This window comes from Apteryx mantelli, chromosome 19 (assembly GCF_036417845.1).
Source record: "Apteryx mantelli isolate bAptMan1 chromosome 19, bAptMan1.hap1, whole genome shotgun sequence".
NCBI lineage: Eukaryota > Metazoa > Chordata > Aves > Apterygiformes > Apterygidae > Apteryx > Apteryx mantelli.
Window position 1 is genome coordinate 8286684 of NC_089996.1, and position 22542 is coordinate 8309225.

Sequence of the window (22542 nt, forward strand, 5' to 3'; positions counted from 1 at the left end):
TTATTAGTAATCTTTATTAAAACATCTTTAATTTCTTTTAACATTCACGTAATAGAATCTGATTTACTGGGAGTGGCATTTAATTAATTTAATTCAATTTAGAGAGTTAACTCTATTACATATTAGTACAGAAAATTACCTCTGAACAGTCATTTCTCACTGGTGACATGCAATAAGTTAATTTAGCTCGGAGTTCGTTTGGGCGCATTGTGAGTTCCTCCCGGAAAGTTGCTATGGTGACAGCCCGATCAACCAGCAGCCGTCAACCCCAACAACAAATACAGCCGCCTGCCTTTGCGCAGGGACACCACTGCTCGTGGTCCAGAAACGCCGACAGACGGAGAGGCTGTGCTCCGTGCTTTCCTTTTTTTTCTTCCCCCCTATTCATGGTGTTTTTAGTGAACTCGCTTGTTTAAACCTTTAGAGATGCCGACGTTGCTTTGCAAGGAATGGTGCAAAGCTTCCTAAGGAATGCTCGGGCATCAATGGACCTGCTGTGCAGGAACGCTCTCACAAAGGAGGTTTGCTGTGAGACCGCGTTCAACAAATTGAACGGAGCTGCTTTGGCTTCATCTTAGCTACAGTAAAACGATTGCAAAATAGCAGGCAGAATTTAGTTTGCTTTTATCTGGGAAAATTTTATGAGGAATTTGAAAAGACAAAAGCCCGAAAACTGCTAGAACTGTTTTCTTTGTGTTTCTGAATAATTTAAATCCTGTTTTTTGTATACAGCATGAATTCACGATGGCCCTGGAGACATAAAAAATGTGTTCGGCTTAAGCTGAATTAATAAAGAGTTTGCTTCTGATTCCATATGAACCCAGGCTTTGCTATCAGGTAGCTGAACTCTTAGTTCAAAACCAAAACTTCCAGTGAAGAGGCTGTATTTGGAAACTCACTCAGGAAAACACTATCTGCATATTAAAAGTCTTGTTTAGATTTAAAAGGGGGTATTCAAAGAGCTGAAATGTAAATTTTAAGTTCAGTATGTTTTCTTTTTTCTTCTAAATCAGTATGCAGGAAATCAGACTCAACTAGTGTTTTTTTCCCTACAGCATGACTTTAATTGGGTTTATCTGAGCAAGGAATCACTTGCTCTGATTTTTGGGGGTCCAGATTTTTCTCATCTGCTTATTTCTGAAGACAAAAGATTGCCATTTCCATGGGACTGCCTGTGTTTCCAATATTACGAATTGCATCCCAAATAGGATGTAGAACTTCAAATATTTTTCTAGTAATAAAATCTGTGAAAGTTTGTAAACTGCAGTCTCTTAAAGTGGTGACAATGTCCTTATTTTTTGTACGTTTTTAAGAACCTTGTTCCTCAAAGCATTCATTTTCAAAATAATTTTGTTAAGTTAAATATAAATGAATGCTTTTTAGTTTCATACTATCTTCAGGTAAGCCGGTAAAGATTCAGACCTTGAAATATAAAGCCAAAATATTTCAGTTTTAGGGTTTTTTGAGATAGCTACATACACCATTCTTCTGGGTGATGCTACCTGACACTTGGAATATATCCCCACAGCTGAATAGGAGGGGAAGCTGGTCCATGCTGAAATCCGTGTTGGCTCTACTTTAGTTACTAATGTTGACTGATTTAAAATGATGGCCCAGATATCTCTACACTCTCTTTAGGACTGTAGTATAAACACGTTCTTAAGCCTTCTCTTGTGGTAGAATGTGAACTTAGAGAATTATGCCAAAATTTCAGAGTCCTTTTATTAGTTTATTTAAAACATTGTTCTTGCCCACAAAATTGTTACTATTTTAGTACTGCACTTAAAATATTTGTTTGGTACCATAAATGTACATGACAGTAGAGCCAAGACTTTGTGTTTACACAGGGCTCTAGTCAATTTGACACGTGTGCATAGTCCCACGATGTCAGAAGCACTGGCAGTGCGAGTGAAGAGTATACTTAATTTCTCATGATCATATAGGGTATGTTACCTTCACCTGCCAGCATGTATTCCTCAAACAGTTGACGCTGATATTTTAATAGAGATGTCTAAAAGGAGTAAAATAACAATGCAATCTGCTCCTCCCCAAAATACCAATAAAATAATTGGAGAAACCACGTTTCTAGTTTCCTGAACAAAACTGCATGCACATGTATAGTGAATCTGATATATCTAGGCTATGTTAGACCCAGTATGGATTTGATACAGATTGGTGTGCGCACATGCATGTTAGGCCTGGGTCATCTGTAGCGTATTTTTCCAGCTTAAATTTCAAAGTGGAAAAGGAGGCCATATTTGACATAATGTGAATGCTCGGTATTTCCAGTTGTTCAGCAGCGCGGATGGGATACTGGTACTGACTGTACCCTGAGACACCCTGAAACTCTAGGTGTGTCCACCTTGCACACGCAGCCCGTCGGTGCCGCGCGTCCGCTGTAGGCGCAGCGTAGTCTGTGTGCGCCTGCGGAGCACCTGTATTGCAGTCCTCAGGTCAGTATTTTTCGTTCCACGTTAGAAGCGATGGATGCACGAGGTGTCCCCAGCACTCAGCTGCTCATGCGTTTGAAATCGGAAGCATTTACGCTCTGATTCACTCTGTTCTCCTTGACCCCAGCTGCAAGGCTGCTTTCGGTCTCTCTTCGAACCTGTTGCCTGCCGAGGCGGGAGGAGGTAGGTAGCTCCAAGGGAGGCTGAGCAGATTCTGCTACAAAAGGGCCGATTCGAACTGACCGTTTGACGCAGGATGGGTATTAATCGCTTCCTAAGGCAGAGACTTGTTTGTAATAGGATTCTTGCCTCTGCCTAGTTAAATATAAAAACTACCTGTTAACCTGCAAGACGGTAATCCGCCAGCTTGCCCTGCTTTCTGTACTGAGTTTTAAAGGAGTCTCAAGACTTGTCGATGAGAGCTGTAGCCTGTAGATGTATCACTGGCCAAGGTGCAAATGAAATTTTAAGCTTCTGTCGTATACAGTAAGTTAATGGATATTTCAGATTATTTTAATTGTTAATTGCTTTATGAACACACTGAATTTTCATATTTATCTGTTTGCACAAATGATTTAACAATAAGCAGATTTCTACTGTAAAGAACATTTACTCTTCAACCTGTGCTGGAAGTGGCCGTATTAAAAACATTCCCTCTTCTTATTTCAATGCGGTGGTTTAGCACCATTTGTAAATATATTTAAAAAACCATTTTTGTTACATTTGAAAACTGTATGTAAAACATTGTGTAATGATGTTAAATGTGCTCAGTCAGCTTGAAATTAAAGGATTCGATTCCTGGTCTGCCAGACTTCCTATGTGACTCTGTATCAGGTTATTTAATCTGTTAGATTATTATGTGCTTGGATTTTCCCACTAGTACTTGTTATGATGATAGTGTTAGCATTGTATAATTTAAGCTCTAAGTCGTTTCCTGTCATCTTAATTGTATAGTTACTGATGAGGTTGCTGTAGCAACATTTAGGAAGGGTTCAGAGGGCAGGAGGAAAGGTGAGAGAGGGAACCTCATCGAAAGCCCGTGACTCGTTCCTGATAGCTGAAATGGTATAATCCTTTACTGTTTTACTGAATCACTGTTGAGATTGAATGTTTGTGAAACTCTCAGCTTCTAGATGAGCTAGAATTAAACTAACTAATAAATTGCTGGGGTTTAATTGTTTTTAAGTGTGTTTTTTTTTTTTACTCTACTGTGGGAAAGTATATAAGAAACAAGACTTTTCTAGCAGCCAAGAAGGCTGAACTTGCTTTGTATGAATCCCTCTTATCAGAAGCCTGCAGATGCTCCTATATCCTAGCTAAGCGATCCCCGTGTCCTCTCACTTTGCCATCGAGTAAGAGTTTCTTGCACAAGCTGATTCAGTCCCAGCAGTGGCTCTATCTCCCTTCTGCCCTTTTTAGACCGTTCTGAATGTTATTGTTTCTTAACATTATTAGCGTGAGCGATGGAAACTTTTAATAGCTTCATTATTTTCCTTTTTTAATAGGCAAGTTGGCTTGCTAATGTCAGTGTACTGTTTAGGGAGAAGAGTCTGCATGTATAATGTCCTCCTCTAGAAGTGAGAACTGAGTTTACAGGAATCTGACTTCAAAGTTAAATGTATGATGACATGTCAGAAATGTGAAATACGTCGATGCTGAAATGTCAGAGGCTCATTCGTCAGGATAGATGATAGTCTGGAGACCAGTTTCTAGCAAGACATAGTTATTTATTTGTCTTTACAATGGGTCTGTATTCGGAAAAGTCCGCGGGTCGAGAGATGCATATGATTAATGCTGGAGCCTGAGTTACGTGAATTCAGAAATACTGCGTCACATCATCTGTGAATTGGAGTACTATAACTTGAAAGAAAGCCTGCAATAACCATGACGTAGTCCGACTTGCAGTGGAAGAGTATGGTGCTAAATAGCATTGTATTTGCTTTGGATTATCAATCTAGTGTTGATAGCAGCCTATCAAACTAATTAGCTGTTTTAATGCCCATTAGGATTAAATATAGCCCAACTAATTAATTGTGAATTTAAAATTGAAGTTGTAATCAATGCTAGCATAGCAGAAAAGCAGTGAGGAAAATACTAGAAGCTGTTCAGAATACAAGTGTACTTCACAAGACTGCTGTATGCTAAACCAAACCAGAATAATGTAGCACATGATTGAATAAAACTTAAAAATACATATATACGTTGTGTCACAAAAAGCAAGTTGTGTATCTTTGCAGAAAAAAAGATCTTGGCACCCTGTCTGCTGACAAGTACGACATAGAAAAACATGTGGACGCTGCTTAAGAAAGGGAAACAAAATCTCATATCTGAGCTGTGAAGCGTGCGCAGACGCATGTTTTTATCAGGGGCCTCTCCCATTCATAAGAGAAAAGTTAAAATTGGGGAGTATAGGATCATATCAAGAGAGTAGTAATAGGAGTGTGTCTACAAAGCAGTTCTGCAGGTGGCTTGCAGAGCTGGGCTTGGAAGGAGCAGGCAAACCTGCTTGTAGTGGAGCTGAGGGACAAAACGTAACGTGGCAGTATTGAAGTTTGAAGTTAATCAGGAGCAAAATGAAGCGAATCTGGATAAGCATGGTTGAAGAAGACCATGTCTTAGCTGTCTCATTTAAAACCTAGCAGAAGCCGAAGACAACGCTCTGATAGTCAACCTGAGAGAGCAAAGATTTGTGTGTAAGGACTGAGGAAAACGGGCAAAGTTAATGAAATGGCTTAGGAGCTCCGGTTTAGTTGTGGGATTGTAGAAAGTAAGGCTAGAAAGGATCGTGAGAGGTCACCTACTCTGTCCCCTTGCCCCCAGACAAGATCGCCAAACCCGTATCGTGTCTGCAAGTAATCCTTAATCATCCGTATTGTTAGAAATGTAAATCTTAATCTCCCTGGCTGCTATTTAAACCCAGTAAGTCTTGCCCTCTTCCCTGTGGGTACGGAACAAATTATTTCCTCCTCTTTCTTTGTGTTTTAGAGGGGGAGGGCTTTTTTTGGGGGAGGGGGGTTGCTGTGTGCACCCTGAGTCTTCCAGACTGAGCTCCTCTTGGCCTTGCGTCCGCCCTGCAGCTCACGTTTCCAGCTTGCTGAGCCTTCCCTTTGTGCTCCTTCCAGGTGGTCCGTATCTCCCCGCAAGCGAAGCCGTCAACAATGGGAACAGTGTTTTAGTTAAGACTTTAAGATGCCAGAGCGAAGTAGAAGGGTTGCTTTATAAGCCTGGGAGCTGGTTATTTATTCCATTACAATGCTTGTCTTCTTTCAGCAGCCTGACCTTTTTACTTCTGTTCGGTTTGTGATCTGCTGTAAACATTGCATCTTTTTCTGCGAAACTGCTGTGGGGTCACCCGTTCGCTATTTTGCATTTCGTTCTTCCTGCCTAATAGCTCGACTCTCCTTGCTGAATCGCAGTCCCTTTTTTTCAGACTGCTTCTCCAGGTTATGGTCGCTGAATTCCTATCCCGTCCTGCAGCAAACTTGTCACCCCCTGCTTGCTCCTCCGCAGCTCGGTGTCATTTGCAGATTTAATAAGGACGTTCTCTAGTCCATCTGCCAGTCATTAATGAAAATATTGAGCAGCACAGGCTCAGATCAAACCTCTGTGGAATCTTTTTGAAATACGCATCCGCTTTGACAGCAAGCCATTGATTCTCCTGGAGAATATTTCAACCAATTTTGCATTTAGCTCACATTTCCCCAATTTGCTTGTGACAAAATCGGGCAAGAATTTCATGTCAGAAACCCTTACAAAGTTAAGATATATAGAGGGAGCTTTGGTTGATGATGGGACGCCAGAAGGAAGTGTGGGAAAACAGGCAAAGTTTCAGTTTGGATGAAGCAGATGATTGGATCTAAGTGGGGAGAGAAACAAATGAATTATCAGGGTAGCAGTGATGGTCCTGGATGAGGTATGTGCAGTGATGGTCTTTCTGGATATACTGTTCTAGGGACAAAATAGAGTTAGGCAGTAGATGAAGTCCTGAATGTTTCTGTATTTCAGGCTTTTGCATAAAGCCAGCAGTCAAGAAGGTAACACCTTCAACTAAATGAATTAGCAAAACAGAAGATGATGAGAAAAAAAAATTACAGAAGCCAACAGAACACAGATGCAAGGAAGTCATGGCCATGTCAAATGTTTCTGATAAGGGAAGCTGAATGAAAATACTGATTTCTAGCCCAGAAATACCACTAGGAATCTCCAAAGCTCTTACAGCTTAGTTTGCAAGGATGGAGATTAGGTTGAGAGGTTATTTGGAGAGGGGCAGAGTGGTGAAGACAAGCGAGGGCAAAGGTGGTTTTATTAACGTTGAAACGTGTATAGTGTCAGGAGGACCCAAAAGAGGCACCCAGAGAAGAGGAAGGGAAGGATCCGTGTGGGTAGGGAAGGATGTTGAAAGAATGTGGAATTACCTGAAAAGGAGCAAATACTAGAAGAAAGCAGGTCATAAATTTTTATGCTGGTGATTTAGAGAGGTTTTGTTTGCATGGCCTCCTGGTTTATGCGGAAATGTTTAAGGCTCTTTGATTGCAGGGATATTGTGCTTTGTTTTTCCATCAGTAGCTGAGGAGGTATCCGTTTAAAATAAACTAATTCAAGCACTTATATTCCTCCATTAGTCCATGATTTGTGACACCGTCATTTCTTTAATTTTTAGAATTTTTTTCTGAAAGTTTTTTTGTTTTGTTTTGTTTTTTTTAGAGAATTTAGCAATCTTAACTTCTGTCAAAATGGTGCAGAGCGATAGTTTTACAGACACTTTCCATAAGATCATAGAAGAATACTCTTCAATAAGTGTTGTACTGTGTATATATTTGGCCTAGTTTCCTGAGGAGATGAGGTTTATGAGATTGGGTTGCATTCCTGTCTCAGTTTCCCCCGTTTAGCTTTCGAACCTTCTGGCCGATTTTGACCAAATCTGTAGGCATTTCGGCGACAGCGGATTCCAGCAGATTTCATTGAGAGGTGCAGCCGGGTGCAGGACCGTTACTTCCCTTTCCCACCTATCTGCAGAGGTCTTGAGGCAAGTCCTTAATGTGAATTTAACGATTATCTATTCCAATTAGTTTGCCGGCTGGCCAGTCAACCGACATGGAGCTTTGAACAAGCCACAGTACTGTTAATACCAATGTATGTTTAAGAAAAGAATGTTTAGTGCTTCAAAAATTGCAAAGTACAACCAAATTGAATACTGTTTTCAGCTTGCTTTATTATTTATATGATTCTAGCAGCATCAGGAATAAAGATTAAAATGAAACCTTTACTTTGGAAGGAGTAATGTGGAAGTCTCACTCTTGGGAAGATGATTTGTGACTTACTTGTCACTGTGGGGCCCATAAGTTATTATGATTTCCTCATAAAATATTGGTTTCCCACAGATGGTTGTAAAAAATCTTTCTGGATGACATATTTTCAAAGGAGGTTTTCCAGCATCAAAATTAGGAATTAATTTTTGACTGAATTGAAATCCACTCAATAGATAACAAATAAATTTCAGCGTTTAATATATATCAATTTATGATGGGTAGTATCTGCTAACTTCATGCAATGATCATATATCTGGGTATAGTTTTAGAATAAATTATGCTTATATCCTGATGAAGCCTATGAAATGTGTTCAGATGAACGGATCAGATGGCTACATTTGTCTGCAGAAAATAGGAGCTGCAAAGTGGGTTTGGAATTCATCTGTAGTAAAGATAACTTGTCATGCAAAACCCAAAGCATTTAAGTGTGGCTGGAGAGCGCCGTCAGCCAATGATTTAAACACGATTTAAAAACTACAAGCAAGAAGGCCTTCCCCTGTAGCAAGTAGGTGTATTTTCTGGGGAAAAAAAAGTCCGTCTTTCGCAGAATCAAATTTTTAAAGGCGTTCTTCCTCCTGTTATTGCAAAAAAACGCTTTTCAAATATGATGTGGTTGTGTGCTAAGGCCGTTCTACTTCTGGGATGCCCCTTCCGAGCTGGATTTTCTTTCTCTTCTCCAGCGTTGTCCCCTCTGGCTGGGCTAACTGGCTATGCAGTGTATAATAATGACATTAATAACTTTTCAGCAGGTTTATTCCATTGCAGTTTAGGTACTATGTAATCAGTGGCAAATATTATAGAGCTGAAGCTGCCTTCTGGAGGAGCGGGACTGGCTAAATGTAGCCAGATCATACGGAGAACATCGAAGGCAGAAGTTGGTAAAAGTGAGAGAAACCCGTAGGGTAACTAGGAAAAGGTAGGTTTTGGTGAGAGGTTTTAGAAGTTGCATGTTGAAAGAATAAGGAAAGGAGGCAGGAAACATTGCAAAGCTGGAGAGGAGGGAAGCGGAGAGGAAGCATGCGGAAGGCAAAGCGGGAGGAGACGCGCCCCGCTCGGCTATGAGATAAAAGGCAGGGCGGCAATAAAGTTAAACCAGGGAAGGGTTTTATATATGCTCGGTATTTACTAAAAGGTATGTTCGGGGAGTAGTGCAAAATTGAAATATTTCTTCAAATAAGTGGTGTCAAAGCCGTAATAATGCATATATTTTTACTTTTAACCCTGACTTTTAGGCTTTATTATCAAACTGCAACGACTGGTTATATGTTTAAAGCCCCATCATGAGGACTGTTACAAATTAATTTTGCAATTTGTTTTGCAAACAAATTTTTCTGCAGTACATATTGTGTTGGGTTTGGGGGGGGATTTTCAGGAGAAATTTATGTGCTTGGGGAAAGAGCAGAGAGAGAAAATACACCCACTTTTTTTTAGAAGCATTAAGAAGTATTAGGTTTTTATGTAACAGTTTACCGAAACACCTTTACTTTTGCCAGTAGATGTCACTGTGGATAAAAAATATCAGCGCTTAGTAGACAAAGGAGGTAATTTCCTAAATGAAAATTCATCCTTTGGAAGGGGGTTGGGGGGGGCGTGGGGGGGACACCCCTTTTTCTCCCTAACGGAAGATTTTTTTCAGCAAGTAAAAAAGGAATTTCTTACTAACCAGGACATCCCTTTTTGCCGTCTGCAACCCTGCGTATTTTCTCTTCGCCCGAGTTGGGTAAGTTCCTGTCTTTCGACCTGACTTTGGGGGGGGGGGGGGTGTCTGCGTAGGACTGCCAGTGCTCCACTGTATTTTAAAAGCATTTACTGTTTTGAGGTTGCTTTAATAAGCACCGTTTCTCTTTTGCAGCGTACATAGGTGAGGAATCGGGCACGGAGGAAGTGGCTTCGTTAAGGTTGATTTGGGGGGGGGGGGTAGCAAGACGGGGGGGGGGGAATTGCCCCTACGATTGGCTGGGAGAATAGCTCTGAATTATGGGATCCATCTGCTTCCTGTAATGAATTCATAAACCCATCAAACAATGACCTGAACGAATTGCCGCAGGAGAAAAAATAAATAAATAAAAAATAAAATAATAATAATAACACACGGGCAGGATATGTTTAACGCGGTGAGGCGTCGGCGTTGGATAATCAAAAATTCTTCTCACATGCAGCACTTTGTAATGGAGCTGCTGTGTTTAATAGAAGCTGTAAATAAATCCTGTCACTGTAGCAGCCAAGAACGCGCTTCTGGGTTTTAACCGTTTCTCCTCTGGAGCGTCTTGATTCTTCCCGGCTTTAGGAATGCAACTTTTCTATCGCTGGGTATTCGGGAAATATAGAGAAATGTTAATGAGGTGAATGAAAGGCAAAAAGCTGCCATAAATCACTATTATGTGGCTTAGGCAGTTTCTTTCATTTATGCCTGTTCTTGCCTTATGTCATAGAAATGCACTTAAACACTATTGTTGTAATTGAAATGTGTTAGACTGATCCTATTCATTATATTAATAAAATCCACCTACAGTCGCTCGTAACACTTCTTATGCGGTCGGGATTCCCGAGATTGTAACCATCAAAAAGCATATGGAGCAATTATTGGATTCGTTTGAGTAAAATTGGATTAAGAAGTTTAGATACCATTAAGTACTGATAATTATTACAAGCAAGCTCATTGTTTAGTGTATGTACAGTGCCGAGATTGTAGAATAAGCAGATACCCATCACAAACATCTTAAGAGCAAGCAGTATTGAGGCTTTTAATTTTAAATGTCTTTAATTGTATTTTTGCAAGATTCTATTTAAAATTTTTTGCTTTAGCTCTTTAACCATGTGTTTGCGGTAGCTATGAAAATCATATCGCATTAAATGTTAATTAAAATATGCATGGGGGGGGCAGGGGAAGTATTTTGGGGTTGTAAAATTTAGCAATAAAAGCTACATTTTGATTTCTGGATTTCAAACGGCTGCTGCCCAAATAACATTAGCCGCGGCCGTGTGTCACTTCCCGGCGAAGGGCTAGAGAGGCTGCTCCTTCGGGGACTGGCGAGGTCTCCCTATAGATCGGCAGGTCGGCCCTTGGGGCTGATTAAACGTATAGCGCACAGGGCCGCGTCTTCTGCTCTGCCTGCCCGGGCCGCGGGCGCTGCCAGGCTATACGCAGAAGCCGGCGGTCCGGTCTGCTTTTAGCCTACGGTCTGCTAAAATAGGAGGTCTTTGGGCATCGTGCCTTTTGCAAAGGGTCGCCAGCACCTCAAAATGCATCTGCTGGGCGAAGGGGGACGTCTCAAAGGCTTATGGAGAGATGGTGAGAGTGGGTGTCGTGCGGCAGTTAATGGACACAAAATGGAGCGTGGACGCTTCGAACAGCACGCGGTTCTCGCGGCGCGGACCAAATCAAAGCTGCTGCGTGGACGTTGCCGGAGACAACTTTAATAAACAAGTGTTGAGGTTTTATTGGAGAAAAAGGTACATACTACATCGTTTTTGTAACAAGTATACTCCAAATACTATTATTGTGTTTGAATGCTAGATTATAACCTGATATGAAGCTAATTTGGGAATTAAGCCCGTTGCTGTGTTGTTGCTACTTTTTGCTCGTTTCCCACGGATGGTGCAATCAAATGGTTGTTTTCCAGCTACTGGGAATGTATACGTGGTATTCTTGCAAGAGTTTCTCCTGTTTTACTAATTTCAAAGAGGTTTTGGTGTACAAAATGGAAAAACACTTTGATGTGTTGATTAGAAAAAAATCAGGACTATTAATATGCAGAAATATTTTAATTCTACAGTGCAGCATGTTTGATATTTTGATTTTCTTTGTTCAATTCTCTCATGTATGATTCAGGTATTTACAAGAAAAACATTATTTCTAGGACTAAAATTAGGTTTCTCTAGGCACACCTTTGTGGTAAAACTGCTTTGCTCTTTGAATTAAAGCAAAAATTGACATGTATTCTATGACTTAGATTAGTGGTGATATATCTATATAAAATATAGTGTGTGTATATATATATATATATGTATGCTATTTGGAAGTGTCATCTGTGATTATTTTATGTGTAATAATGAGAATATAATGCTTTTAAAAAGCTACTTTGCTTTTTCAAATTATGTTTCCAACAAATACATTTCAAATACGTTCCAAAAACTCAGGGCCAGAGAAATACCTGATCTGTGTTGGTATTATGCCAGTTAATGGCTTTAATTCTCATACTTCTTTTCAATTCCATGGCCAAATCATTTTTTAGTTTAAGGATGTCCTCTTCCGAGTCACTTCCAACCTTTTTTTTTCCTCAAGGGGAAGATGATCAAGACCATGCCATGGTTTTAGCAGCTGCCGGTTCCTACCTGGCTCCTTTCCCTCCCCTTCCCTCCTGCTCCCTCTGATACGCCGGCACAGGCGCTTGCATGGCTGGGCCATTACCTGAATTGGAGAAACCTCCTGGCCGAAATGATTATGTCCTTCTGGCAGGTCAACCTAGATCCTGAGAGCTCTTTCTGAATCTTGAGGCCCCAGGCAGATCACAGACGGTTTGAATTTTTTTCTGAAGTACTAAATAATTGAAATTTTGGAGTAGGTAAATGTTTACAACTCTGTCTTACGAAAAAGATCAAGTTCTTTTCATTTTCCTATTTCTGCTTTGCATCTCCCAAATGAAATGGGAATATTTAGTTTACTTGATTCAAAAGGATTTAAAAAAAGCTATACTATAGCAATTGTACTTTTGATTTGACAAAAGGAACAAATCGTAGTAGCAATTGGCCTTTGATACCAAATTAAGTTTAGAAAACAGACATTTAGATATGAATCCTGAGCTTACCCAAGCATACGGTGATTCAGACTTCTCAAAATGGGAATGACAGGTGGTAATAGCCTAAGCCTATGTTTTCTGCACAGTATATTGGATACTTGCCTGCACATCCTATATTGCCACCAAGTAGCAGCTATGCGTTTCCCAACATCACTCTGTCCAGAAAGAACTTGACAGAGATTCATTTCCTGAGGGATTGCCGTTTAATGAGAGGATCAGTTTAATTTATAGTATACGCTGTAATTTTTAACGGCCAGGTGAAATGGTAAAGTCAACAGTACTGTGAAAAAAACGCCATTAAAACTAAATAATATTTTGGGTTATGTGGATGATAGAATTATTTATATTGTGGAAACGAAATAATTTGCAGTTATATGTTGTATTCTGCATTTCGTAACGTTTTTAATCTATATTTTGATTGTGAGAGTTAGAATAAGCTGCTGATGTTTCCAAGGCTGGTACTGTGTTTTGCAGAGGCAAAAGAGGTTTTATTCTCTGCTCTCAAGATATTATTGGTGCTTTTTAGGTTTTTATATTCCAAGTTAGTTTTTTATTACAGAAATAAACATAGGTAAAATTGTTCGGGCTTCCAAGATAGAAGTTAAATTTATTGCTCAAAGTTTTGGAGACACTGATGCTTGCCGTCAAACTTGGCGTATTTTTACCTCTCGAAGTACCCGCTCGCTTTGAGACCATCCTCAGGACTATGTGGCCCCCGTCTGCCTTTTCCCTTGCGGGAGTGGATTAGTTCTGCGAGCGCGCCAAAGCCTGCGGAGAGGCCGTGAGCACCGTCCCAGGTATATGGATAGCCCCAGGAGACACGATTTGGCCGTTGCCGAACGTTTTTGCGATGTTCCTCCAGGAAGCCCGACGGGTGTCTGTTGGGGCAGGGCAAGTGTCTGCAGCAGGTGACTTGAGGAACCGGGCGCGTTTCATGGCCGACGTCTCTGTGCCAGGCTGTGCTGGCAAATCTGCTACAGACCGGGGTGAACTTGGCCTTGTTATTTCAGACGAGATTAATTTGTGGTATACCGCATGTCTGGAGCGCGTATGTGAAGATTTAGCTATCTTGAAATGCTTCCTATAAAGGTTTGGGTGAAGACCACAAGAAGCCTTGTGTGGTGGCTGCATAAGCTAGTGGAACAGGAACTTGTTTTCTGAGAGGTCACTGAAAACCCGAAAACTGAATTAGGATTTTATGGTTTCATGCATTTTGTCCAGGTTTTATGGTTTCATGCATTTTGCCCAGGTAGAGAATAACTCCAATTTATTCTATTTTAAAACATAATGCTATGTTAACTTAGCTGATGTTTATTGGACATCGTATTTCATCCTGGTAGTAAAAAAGAGGCTAAAACTATGGAAAGGAACAGTTAGGACAGTATTTAATGTGTTTAAGAGTTTTAGACTTGAAAGATTCAAGAAAAGCACACGTTTGCCTTGTGTTGAAATGCTGGCGTGTGAATAACTGTGTGATTTAATTCTCTGCAATGTAAACTCTAGTCACAAATGGATCGCTTCTGTGTATCCTATAGACCAGTCAATACGTTTATTAAATAAGAGAGAGATTTATGGAAGAGTTCTTTCTGTGATACTGTGAACTAGTTGCTTTGGTACCTGGAAAGTGCGTGCTCTGCATATACTGGGGATTTAGTACCTCTCTTTCAAAGACCACATCTTTTTTATTATTAAAAATAGTGCTGATAACGATTAAAAGAAAGTTTGTACTGTACACATTTGAATCCATTTTGCAGCTTAAATTGAGTGCTGCTTATTGTGGATGAGAAAGTTTTCCTTTACTCTTTTTTGTGATACAGGGAAAAATAAGTGTGTAGGCTATTTTTTGTCCTCATGCCCATTTTTTGGTGTTCTTGCAAATATGTAGCTGAAGTGCGGTTTGCTTTTTTTGGTTACTACATCGCAGTATTTGTTTAGAAATGAGAAGTGTTTTGCAGAGAAACAGTATTATGTAACTTTTCAAAAATGCTGTAATGATTCTTGTGATAAAAAAAAAAACTTGACATTTTTGTAAGACACTGGATTAAAAAAAGTCCTGAAAAAATAGACTTGTCATGGTAAAAGAGTTGTGCAAGGTCATTCACTCTTTCCAGTCAAAGGAACTAATTGTGATCAGAATTTTAAGTACAACTTTTTAAAACATAGGCCCCATATCTTTAAAGTCCTTTAAAATTATGTGTTGAAAAAGTTACCTGTGAGCATAATTTGTTTTTTAAACCCAATATATGGAACATACTTGGGCATAAATATATGTACAAAGTATTTGCATATATATCTAAATCTACAGATGATTGGGTAAAGCAGGACTAAAGCAAACTAATCTTTATTTGAAATCTTTCCTTATAACTTTTCATTACCAAAAAAAATTTTTTTCTCCTAATACATACTCCTTTTCAATTTAAATCATTTTTCTGAAATTCTAATTTCACAGCATGCTACTTTCTCAGTGCCTGACTCTAACTCTTAAAGTTTTAAGAAATTATGTACTCTGTGCAGCTGTTTCCTATTTAGTAATTAATTTCTCTGCACATTAATAGCAAAAATTATTTCTAGCCATCCCTTTATTTGTGGGGCTTTTTATTTATTGTTTTAGGATAAGTGTTGTTAGACATCTTGCTTTGGCTGCAGCCCAAGAAGTCTTGGGAATGCTGGAACTGAAAACATCTGAGAAGTGTTTTCCTTCCCTCTGTCGTAGAGTTAATAGGAAATCAGTGTTTCATCTTTCTTCTTAGGGCTGTGCTTTCCTAAATCGTATTTAATATAAACACACAGACATGTATATATTTGTATGAATAAACTGCAGTTAGAGAATGGTTGCCCTTTGCAGCTCGACATGAAGTTAGTTGCGCATCTATGGACTGATGGGACCTTAGGCTTAGTCCTCTCCTCTCTTAATACCCTGGGCAGCGTCGTGTTCCCGGTTAACAGCTTCTCTGCTGCCTCTCTTGTACGTGCTGCTAACTTTGATGATCCAGTGCGAAAGGTGGGACGTGCATGTGATAAGATGTGATAAGTTCTTTGCACGGTTCAGAAGAAGGCACGTAGGCTCTGAGGAGCACTTCAGTGCCTAAGCATTCATCAGCTGTATTCCAGTATATAACTTCTCCATCAGTACAAGATCAGTGATTTTAGCCATAGATATCAAAGTTGTCGTATAAAATGTTTCAGGAGGCTACGTATATTATAAACTAGCTCTGAGTTTTATCGTTGAAATATTTCTACTTTGAACGGACTTTATATGTTTCTGTGTTCTTTGTTTGCCAGCTGTTGTTCGGGAGATGAGAAAACGCCGTCCCTCTGCTCGGTTACAGAAGAAAAACCTCTTAAATGATTCCTTTCTAATACGAAAACTTTTTTTTTTCTTTTTTGGTTTTGTCTTACCTAGTGCCAGAACCTATTAAGACCAGTTTAAGCCAGCCCCAACCTGCCGGTAGCGGTACCAGTACTTCCACCAGCACTATTACCAACAGCAGCAATGGCAAGCGGGCACCCGCGAGCGGGCAGCAGCCGGCTGCCTCCCGCTACCTGCCTCGAGAGGTGCCTCCGCGCTTCCGCCAGCAAGAACAGAAGCAGCTCTTAAAGAGGGGTCAGCCGCTGCCCGCGGGGACGCTCGCTGGCGCCAGCCCGCCGCAAGGGCCTGGGCAAGCAGGGGCCAGTCCTCCTCCGCAGCCGGGAGCCGGCGGACAGCATCATCCCAGTAAGACCCAAACAGGTAAGAGCTGAAATCCACGGGCGTACCGAGCCGTTCGCCAGCAGCACTGCCCTTGCCAAATCTTAAGGGGGTGGTAAGGGTTGGCTTAATATGGCAGGATCTGAAGTGAAGTGTATGCTGCTGCTCTGTTTTAGTGTAAAAATGAATATAATGGGTCATTCCTACGCTCCAGTTAAAGGCTTTCCTATTCATTTAGATCCGTGGGGTCTATTTCCAGATTTTTTTTCCTGTTTCTTTGGTAGTTATAATGGTTGTTATCTTCAAGTAATGTGAATATTTCTCTACTGATCGTTCTTTCAGAAACAACACGGATTTGGGTGTTTCCAAATCTTTGGCTGGCTTTCTTTGCAATGTTAATGTTCTTTAAAGAGTGTTTTGTGTAAAATTGTATGCAAATCAAAAATGTGAACTTTGCTTATGTTGTGCTGTGATGCTTTTGTACCTGTACATGCTCATGCTCTCAGTTGTTATTCTCAAGTTAGGAAAATAATATTTGGGGAAAAGTAGTTTAGTATCTTAGACCTTTCTACCACTTAATTCCCTCCATTTCTGATGGAAGCAGGAACTCAGCTTTTGGAAACAGCATATAGAGGAATAGGTGTCTCAGCTGCCTTGCTTCTCTAGCTGCTAATGAGCAAATAAGAAGCAGCTCTCTTCTCATTTGCCCTTCTGCGCTAGAGATCCTGTAACATATTTTTATGGTGAGGATTAATCTAGTCAGTAATTGGTATATATCACCTTCTTCATCCCTGGCTGGATATATATGTACCACGTTAGGCAAAGAACGGAGCATTCTCAGGTACAGCTTTCTGTGATACAGAAAACGTGATCTGAAGTAAGACGAAGTTTTGTGGGGTTTTTTGATATTTTGGATGTTGGTAATGTCTGCCTGCCTTCCAGGATCACTCATTATCCCTCATTATCCCTCATTAGCACTGTCAGGCATCACAAAATTTTGATCCAAACTGTCTGTGGTTTTTCCCCTTCGGACAGCGGTGAATCTTTTGCTAATTTTGCGCTAGTTGCTGCTTGTGACACTGAACTCCAACAGGGAACAACCCCAGAGTAAGCACAGAAGGGAGTTACTGCAGAATTACTAAATTTATTGCAGGTAGTGAATTATTTGGCATTGTCCTTAAAAGTTTTAGTTAGATAAGAAAGTCAGCTGTCTTTCAGAAATTACAGCTTTTACGGATATCAGGACACATTTGAAAATATGATTGAAGTACTCCCCGAAAACACAAATCCAAAAAGGCAAAATAAAACAATTGCATATTTATTGGTTAGGATATTTATTTGGGGAGGGGAAGAGTTTTCTAATACTGTGTTTTCAAGCACTCACCTTTGGTGGCATGGGAAGTAATCTATTTCTATGAATTAGAGTAGCATTCACATCCTCTTCTTTACAAATCACAGTTCAGCAGGGAAAGCAGCTGGCATTTACAGCTTCTTTTTGATACAGAGATATTTGTTAACTATCAGACTAATATTCTGTATGAGATATTGATATTTAAATGCTTATTATTAGTGTGTTTTCAGAAATCTAGTATCTCATTATATGATAGAGACAGGATGTCCAACTCAAGTGGCTCAGGCTGGCTGTTACTCTAAGCAGCAGTACAGGCATATCCTAAACATCTTTGTCTGATCTTGAAGAAACATCCTGTAAATCATAAAGCAAAGTTCACCATAAATCACAGAATAATCCATAAAAGGACTTGGCTTGTAAGAATGTGATACTGGCTGTCTGACTTTCATCTTCTTCTCAGATGCGTAAGTACCTTGAGGTTTTAGACTTCTCTTTTCCTGACTCCTTTTTTTAACTTGCTATATCAAATAAGCATTTGTTTCTATGGTCTTTCAGCCTGGCAGCTATCGTCAGATGTTTTTCACTGCTGAATTGGTTTGCTTTCTTATTCTTTTGCTAGTTTTCTGTGGCCTTTGGAAAAACTCGGAATACGGTAGAAACTAGTGAAAACGGGAGGAGGAGTGTAGCAGCTTTTTGTGTTCCATACTGTGCAAAACAAGTTAACCCACATCTAATTTGTTATAAAAGCGTTTGTGTAAAGCACTGATTTGTTTTTATCAGGCTGCAATTATTGTGCAAAGTCAAAATTGTCGGGTTCTTGTTTGTGCAAGGTCAAAAAGCAAGCTGTAAAGGGGCACCCGAAGATCTGTGTAACAGCGCTTGGAGTATGGAAGAGATTCCTGGAGAAGCTAAACGCTTGGCTACTTCTTCCATCTGCTGACAGCAAGAGCCTGCGTTTTGAGACTTACATAGTTGTATCTTCCTCTTAGAAAGAATTTGCTGAATGGTAGGGCTCATTTGTTTCTCTTTCCAGCAGGTGGAGCATGAGTTCCTTTACTAGACAAGAACAGTTAAAGGAGAAAAATAGATATCTAGCTTGGTTTATAACCACAGCAGCTGTGCACCTGGCTGCTTTGTGCAGCTGAGAGAGGAGTATGGTGTATCGCACTCCTGGGGGACCTTTGCAGCCGTGAAATACATATGTTGTCAATCTTATTCTTCAAAATTGATCTCTCATACTGGCTTCCTCTTCACCTCAATGAGCATAAAGATCAAGGAAGAAAGAAGAGTATCCAGGGAAGGGCAAAACCTTTTCAGCTGTTACGATTTAAGTAACTGTTCACCTCAGAGAGAATTTCTGTCTTCCAAGGGCACCTAAGAGCCTTCCTTTTTTTTCTTCTTCTTTTTTTAGACACCTCTGTAGTGATAGGAGCAGATGTGACTCGCAGACACATGGCGTTCTCACCCCACGCCTCAGTTTCTTTCCATGGAGCAGTACATTATCTCTCCTGAGATGTGCAGGTTCAAAGTCCTGAAAACCTCCAGCACTTAAGCTACGAATTTTTAATGCAATTTAGTTCAAAATAGTTCATATTTTTGTGACTATAAAAATAAGGAGTTTTTTTTTTTTTTTTTTAATGAGGATTCTGAATGAGCAATACTTTGCCAGAAGGAAACTTTTCTGCTTCCTCATTTTATTGCCGTTAAGGACTATATTCCTTTCAATATCTGGCTCTCTGCATGTTTCATTTACTAAAAAGCCGTTGGAGGTAAAAGTTCTCCAGGGAAGTGAAGTAAAGGGAAGGAACAGTATAATTGAACAATTTGATCCATATGTGTACCTTGAAAGCTAACTCAAGAGTAAATTGGGGGCTCACTAAGTACCATATGATTTTAAACACATTTTGAACCCCCCATTTTAAGAAGCAGCAGGGCCGCATATTTCTCTGAAATACATTCTAATTCTGCTCTTTTCCTGTATGTTCACATAAAATCATGTATTTTTCTGTATATAGTGCAGTATTAAACTGAGAAGAGCAAGAAACCACCCATGAATGTTGTCATGGCCTAACAAACTTCCACGTTAAGAAAGGTGTTTTTATTAGTTGTCCAGAAGAATGAGTGGGGGGACCAGATGCACGTATAAACAGGTTGTGTCTGTCCAAGCAGCATCTGCACTGTAGCTGAGCAGTTGCTCCATGAATGTTATTCCCATTAGAACTCTGCGGGGTTTAGACACAGTGAATAATACATTGTTTTGGGGTCTTTCTCCCTCTCTGATAACCTGATTGCTTAACCAGAGTTCGTTGGACCCATGCTGGCTTCTGTCCAAGCAAGTTTCCATATGTGAATCCTTTGCACACATGATGAACAGCTTTGTCTTGATGGATGACTTGTTATGGATCAAAGAGCCAGGATCATCATAAATGAGCATCTTACATCCAGAAGATACTTAATCTGTAGGGAGGGTTTGTTTTTTAAGTGACATATTCCTACATAGTTTACTTCAAGTTATACAACCACTTTGCGTCCAGGACCTACGTATAACCATCCAGATGGTTACAAGGAAGGCTCTTAGAGAGGCATTGCCAGCCTTTTCACTGGAAAAATCTCACGACTGTGTCTCTTTATTCTCTTATCATCAGTCTTTGTTATCTACTGCCTTGGCCTATCCAAAACACTTATCAGAACTCTAAATTCAGTGTCATGAATTAAAAAGGATATTCTGCCAATGTAAGGAAAGTAAGAATTAATGGCCCCTAATGTATTCTTTCTCAGGCTTTATCATTTGGAGATATCAGTGAAGTGGATTAGAGTAGTGATTTTTTTTGTTTCTGTCTTAAGGTAATCTATAAAACATGAGCTAGAGCAACCGTCAGGAGTAGAAAATACGATTTTTCAAATTGCGTAAAATAGAAACCTTTTAGAAATCTTATCCTTTGAAACAGTCTTTTATGTATTGGTAACTATTAGGAAATTAATTTCCGTAGCACTTTAGAGCATTTTCTGTAGAATTGTCATCTGTCCAGCACTTCAGTCTTGAGCTACGTAGCCTCTTGTTGACGCACAAAGCCCTTCTGTATTCCTTTTCCTTCTCCATTTTCTCAACTAACGCCAATGTATGTGGCGAACAGGTAACTTGCCTCCTTGAAGCGAGGCATTACAGGAATGCTCCTTTGCCACGTAATCTGCAAGAATTAAGTTAATTTCTGAAAACTACCACGGGAGAGCAAAAATAGCAAGTAATATTTTCTCCTTTGTTTCTTTACAATTGATGAAGTTGGTCTAGTAGTCTCCAGGCAACCACTGTGCGTGTTTGATGGTTTTAAGAACAAAGATCAGAAGGAGTGATCAGTTTTTCTTGAAGATGCCTCTTGCTTTTCTGCAATTCAGCCATGTGAAACCAACATCCATCAACTCCCAAGAAACATACCATGTCCTGCAGGAGCTAGCAGAGAACTTCTGCATTTTTTTTTGTATGGCAAGTAGAATATTTTGTGGAACTGATCAGTAACATTTGTTTCCAAAGCCTAGAAAGAAACGAAAGCAAGTAATTCATACAGTAGTTCCAAATAGTGTAGAACACACAATCATTGTGGAAGCAGAAGAGTTGCACTTTCAATATGCTGTATCTGTTGTTTTCTGGGAAGTGAGAATTTTACAGCAGTTGCAGAGACGCGTTATTTTCCCGCTGTGGGCTGATGCTAGGTTGTGTGCTGAACTTTTTTCTCTTTTTCTATGAAGCTGGAAGTTTTATTTCGTGTTTTGAAATGTCATTGGCTGCAATTTGCGTATTCCTGCTTGTGGCATGTTACGTGCATTTCGAAGTAAGTGTTGTGAGCAGTTGAAAGCTGCTGAGTACCATTGTGTAGCATGTTCGCGCCTCTTATTATAAGTACATTGGTATTAACTTTGTGTTGGATAATTTTCTGGGAAGCAAGATAAAAAACCTTACCATTAAAATAATCTCATAATATGTTTCCTCCTGCTGTACTCTAATTTCCTACCCTTCAATTGCATTCTGCTTCAGAGTTCCTTCTAATAGGGTGGTTTTATACACTTGTAAAGACAAACTGGGAGAGAAGTTTGCAGGGAGAGATAGCATCTCTTCTAAAAGCAGTTAATATGATTGGAAAATGCAGAAAAGCTTTGACAAACGGATATTTCATCAGGTCTAACAAAGTGGTAGTGACCCTTGAGCTAAATGCGTGTTTGAGCAATTGCTCGTAGTTTAGGTTATTCGGCATAGTGACAGCTGTAGGTAAGGCGTGCATATGCAAACATGCTAGTGAGGCATGTGGGTAGAGTCTCATTTCAAGAGCTTGAGATAAGATTTAACCTGGTTTTCTGGAAGATTGGCAAACAGGTTAATTTTTAACAAATAAAGCACGTGAAAGCTGCCTCTATTAGCTGAACTTTATCTGTTTATGCTCATATTCTGTAATTCCATTATCAGAATATCTTTGTCTGTCTTAGTCAAAAAGTTGCAGAACTAAAAAAAAAAAAAAAACCCTACAAAAATTGCATTTCACTTTTCTTTTGGGTCCTTCATAAACACACTCTTTTATCTGTAATTATTAAAATGTTAAGCACTATTTAAATATAAATTAGAGATTAGAAAGATAGTATATCTGTTCATATTGTTTGCATACTTTCTATATATAGCATTTTCCCACTGCACTGTGGTCAGGTTTTTTTATGTCCGTTTTATGCATATGGAAGTACTGTTTTGTTTGATTCCAAAATGGGAGTCACTTCTAATCACCTCTAAATCTAAATCACTAATCCAAATCACTTCTAATATCTTGAATTCTTTTAGAAAAGTGAAAAAAAATTGAAATGAGAGCTGTAAAGCAGTATTCAGGATAAGCAGTAATACAAATATAGAAGCATTCTAGATTTTAAAATACTTTATAACCCTGGACTTTCAGTAGTTGTTATATAG

At 39.7% G+C, this 22542-nt stretch overlaps 1 protein-coding gene across 6 annotated transcripts in view; it reads left to right on the forward strand.

The window, feature by feature from the left end:
- Window positions 1-22542, forward strand: part of TNRC6C (trinucleotide repeat containing adaptor 6C) — a 117519-nt gene that overhangs the window by 36122 nt on the left and 58855 nt on the right. For all 6 annotated transcript variants that reach the window (XR_010886109.1, XM_067308605.1, XM_067308608.1 and 3 more), the window contains one exon: window positions 15962-16288. Coding sequence is in view for 5 of the 6 variants with exons in the window: in XM_067308605.1 (XP_067164706.1) it covers window positions 15962-16288 (327 nt within the window). In the remaining variant the exon portion in view is untranslated. The remainder of the gene's footprint in view (window positions 1-15961; window positions 16289-22542) is intronic.